General features: G+C 39.8%; 1 protein-coding gene across 1 annotated transcript; it reads right to left on the bottom strand.

Annotated features, from left to right (window-relative positions):
* Positions 1–960: 960 nt before the first annotated feature.
* LOC115272111 (olfactory receptor 226) lies at positions 961–1,944 on the bottom strand. The gene has a single exon (XM_029915141.1). It carries the CDS (start codon positions 1,942–1,944, stop codon positions 961–963), a length of 984 nt encoding a protein of 327 aa, XP_029771001.1.
* Positions 1,945–3,816: the final 1,872 nt, after the last annotated feature.

Here is a 3,816-nt window from a genome sequence, read left to right as displayed (position 1 = left end):
TGCAAATGACACATCTTTTTTTAAGGCTGAGTAATATTTCAGTGTGCATGTGTATGTGTGTGTGTGTGTGTGTGTGTGTGTGTGTATGTGTAAATCTATATCACATCTTCCTTTTCCATTTGTAAGTCTAATACTTTTGATGTTGTTACATAACCTAATATTTTGATTTATTATACTAAGAATACTTCTCTGTCATTAGCTCTATGTAGCTCATTCTATTTTAAGATCTACATAGCATTCCACCTAATGTATAAATATAAGCTTATAATAAATTAGAAAAACAAAAGATTGAGTCAACAACTGTGCTCAGTCACTAGCTTGGTGTGTGCACTGACCTATGTAAATGAGGAAATGAAGCTAGAAATACCTGAGTCCAGGAGGTGACATGTTGCCAACACAAAACTTCTCAGTTTCCTAGCTACTTGCCTTGTTCATGCTAGAATAATCACCTGGACCTCTGCTACCTCATAAGATATAGTCATTGGATTGCAGCTAGAAGAGATTCACCAGAAGTGAATTCCATATTTCCATAACGAAGCCTGTGTTTCCTTGAATGGCTTCCTTTTTCTGCTTTCCTTTTCTACACTTTCAGCCACAGAAGTAAGACAAAGAGCAAACCCATGAAAGGCCATTTAGGGAGATATTAGTTCTGCGTTTGTTTGCTTATTTAAATATTGAAGTGCAGTCAGTCTTCTGCTCAGAGGCAATCCTTCTTACCTCATCAGGATGCATAATTCATGAACCTGTTCTATGTAATTTGCAATAGAGCAGGTAACATGGAACATTCTAACATGTATTTTTAGTGCTATTCTGCAGAAATCCAGCTGCCAGCTTGCAATCCATCCCTCTTATTCCTTCTGGATTAGTTCCATGGCAGTGCTTTTGAGCACTAGTCCCTAATATAGGACAGAAGAACTCTGGTCTTCATAGAAGATACAAATACCAATTTAAGAGCATTTTCTATCCATCTCTGCTTGCTTTCCTGTGCTTAGCATCCTGGCCTTGGTATAGGTGTAATGTATGCCGTAGGGCTCTCTTGACCTCTTGATTGCGCAAGCAGTAAATGATGGGGTTGAGCAAAGGTACAATGACAGCATAGAGTACAGAAACCAGCTTGTTGGTGTCAAAAGCTGAAAGTGCCTTTGGCCGTGCATAGATGAAGATACTGGCTGCATAGAAGATGATCACGACAGTGAGGTGAGAGGCACAGGTGGAAAAAGCTTTATGGCGCCCAGCAGCTGAGGGAATGCGTACCAGAGCACCAGTGATGGCCATGTAGGAGGCCCCAGTGACAGAGAGTGGCCCCAGCAGGATAAAAATGGCCAGAACAAAGTCTGTAAGCTCTGCTGTTGACATGTCAGTACATGAAAGATTGAGCAACGGGGAGACATCACAGAAAAAGTGGTTGATGATGTTGGGTCCACAGTAGGAGAGGCGAGAAATGAGAAAAACTTTGACCATGGAGATACCAAAACCTCCAGCCCAGGAACCAGCTGCCAGCTGCACACACAGTTGACCACTGACAATGACAGCATAGTGGAGAGGATGGCAGATGGCCACATAGCGATCATAGGCCATAACGGCAAGAAGGACACATTCAGTGCAGCCCAATCCCAGGAAAAAGTAGAGCTGTGTCATGCATCCCTCAAAGGAGATTAGCTGTCCCTGGCTCTGTTTGGACCCAGCAAACCCAGCTAACATCTTGGGAATAGTGACAGTAACATACCATATCTCCAAGAAGGACATATTAGCCAGAAAGAAGTACATGGGCTTGTGAAGGGTGGGGTGGTTTCTAATTGCCATAATGATGAGTGTGTTTTCAGTCAGCACCAACACATAGGCCAGCAGAGAAAGGGCAAATAAAAGTGCCCTCAGTGGCGCAGGAGCTGGGAAGCCCAGCAACACAAACTCACTTACCCTCCCGCTCTGATTCCTCTGCTCCATGATGTCAGTCTTGACCACTGGTCTTCAGGATAGAGAACAGAGGGACTTCAGGAAGCAGCAGCAAGAACCCAGGCTTTCTCTTGGTGGGTTTATATTGAAAGAGTATGTATGCATGTGATTCGTCACTGAACGGAGGACATCATTTTCTTCTGTAATCTGGAAATGAACTAAGACAAAACTAAACAAAAATAAACTGCTTCATACTACGAATAGCATAAAAGTTTGTTCTGGCCCTTGGAGAAAAACATATTGATAAACACTTGTAAAAGTGACACTAGTTGGTTACTGAAGATTATAGATCAAAACCAAATATAATAGTAAGAGAGTCTAAGCTGCCCTAAAGTGAGAGTTTGCGAGCTAGATTGTGACTCTGTTTTGAGGAAATAAGTTACACAATGGAGGAATAACACTAGTAACATATAACACAATTGAGTATTGGCTGTACATTGATAGTATGGGCACTATTTAAAAATATTTGCAGATATTAATTCATTTACTCTTCAGAAGAACGCTGTGAGTTAGTACAATTTTAATGCCACTTAACGTCTAAGAAAACCGAGGCATAAGTAACTTGTTCCAGGTCACACAGATAGTAAAAGATGGAAAAAAGGAAGTCAGGACCTCAGCACTTCAAAATATTCAGGAAACAGAAAGGAGGGATTTAAGATACATCCTGGTTTCATATCCAGAGGAGAGGGTCTTTGGGGCTCAGCTACAGAAGCAACTCCAAGAAGGAACCAAGTAGAACCAAGAAGGTCACAGTATCTATGGAATGAAAGTTCTACATAACCTGTACTTAAGAGGAGGACTTGGGACCCACCTAAAAATTACATTAGAAAGTGTATTCTGGATGGTAGAAGAACTGAGAATCCCATCAGTTCTGAAACTTATGCTCTCTTGGAATGAGAGTAGAACACCTAGTTAAAAATTAAACTGAGGCATATTGAAAGTTTTGAGAGTTTATTTGAGCAACATTGGTTTAAATTGGGCAGCCCTAAATGGAAAGCAGTAAAGTATGCTCTGTTGACAGAAGCTAATGGAAATGCTTTTATAGAGCAGACTCAGAAGCAAGGCAAGGGCATTATATGATTGGCTATAGTTTAAGTGGTTGCCCTATTCGGGAAAGTTTCATTGGCTGTTTGTGATTGCTCTTAAATTTTGTTTTCCTGGATGTGAACGCATTTATAATTGACTCTAGCTTAAGTTTTGGTTTGCTTAGTAAGTAGGCAACCAAGGCACGAGAGCCACCTCTGTCTAATTCCCTCTTTATTTAATTATTTTGCCAGTAACAACACCAATAAAAAAGCATACATTTAGTAGAGTACTCTCCTTATTTCTCTTGGTATCAAAAATAAAACTTGCCCTTTCAAAATTTCAAGCCTCTTTTGGATTTGATGTGGAACAGAAGCACACATAGTCACATGGGGTTACTGTCACCCTAATGTCTCTACATAGTCATAGATTGGAAGGGCGTACAGAGATTATTCAGGATTTTCCTTACTTTTTAGTCTGAGGCTTGTTCTTCTGAGAACACTATTAAACTTCATGTATCAAACTTCAACCTGCTAATGATTCTTCTAGCTTTATTGAGAGATCAATGACATATAATATTGTGTAAGTTTAAGGTATACTGTGTGACAATTTGATACAGGTATATATTGTAAAGTGTTTACCATAATAAAGTTAGTTAACACATCCTTTACTTCAATAAGTCTAAAAGTTTTGGTACATAAAGGCAAATAAGAGACTTATTAAATCTTTAAGTTGCTTATAATCTAGTGGTGGGGACATATCTTCATCTTCTTGTTCTTGAAAATTTAAACTGCTATGCCTACCATGGTACCATTACCAGCTTCATAAGAGGGAACCTTA

Source organism: Suricata suricatta, chromosome 11 (assembly GCF_006229205.1).
Source record: "Suricata suricatta isolate VVHF042 chromosome 11, meerkat_22Aug2017_6uvM2_HiC, whole genome shotgun sequence".
Lineage (NCBI taxonomy): Eukaryota > Metazoa > Chordata > Mammalia > Carnivora > Herpestidae > Suricata > Suricata suricatta.
This window is presented reverse-complemented; position numbering and strand designations above follow the sequence as displayed.

What these genes read in the sequence shown, in the direction of transcription:
- LOC115272111 (XM_029915141.1), bottom strand. Translation starts at nt 1,944, where the DNA reads ATGGAGCAGAGGAATCAGAGCGGGAGGGTAAGTGAGTTTGTGTTGCTG.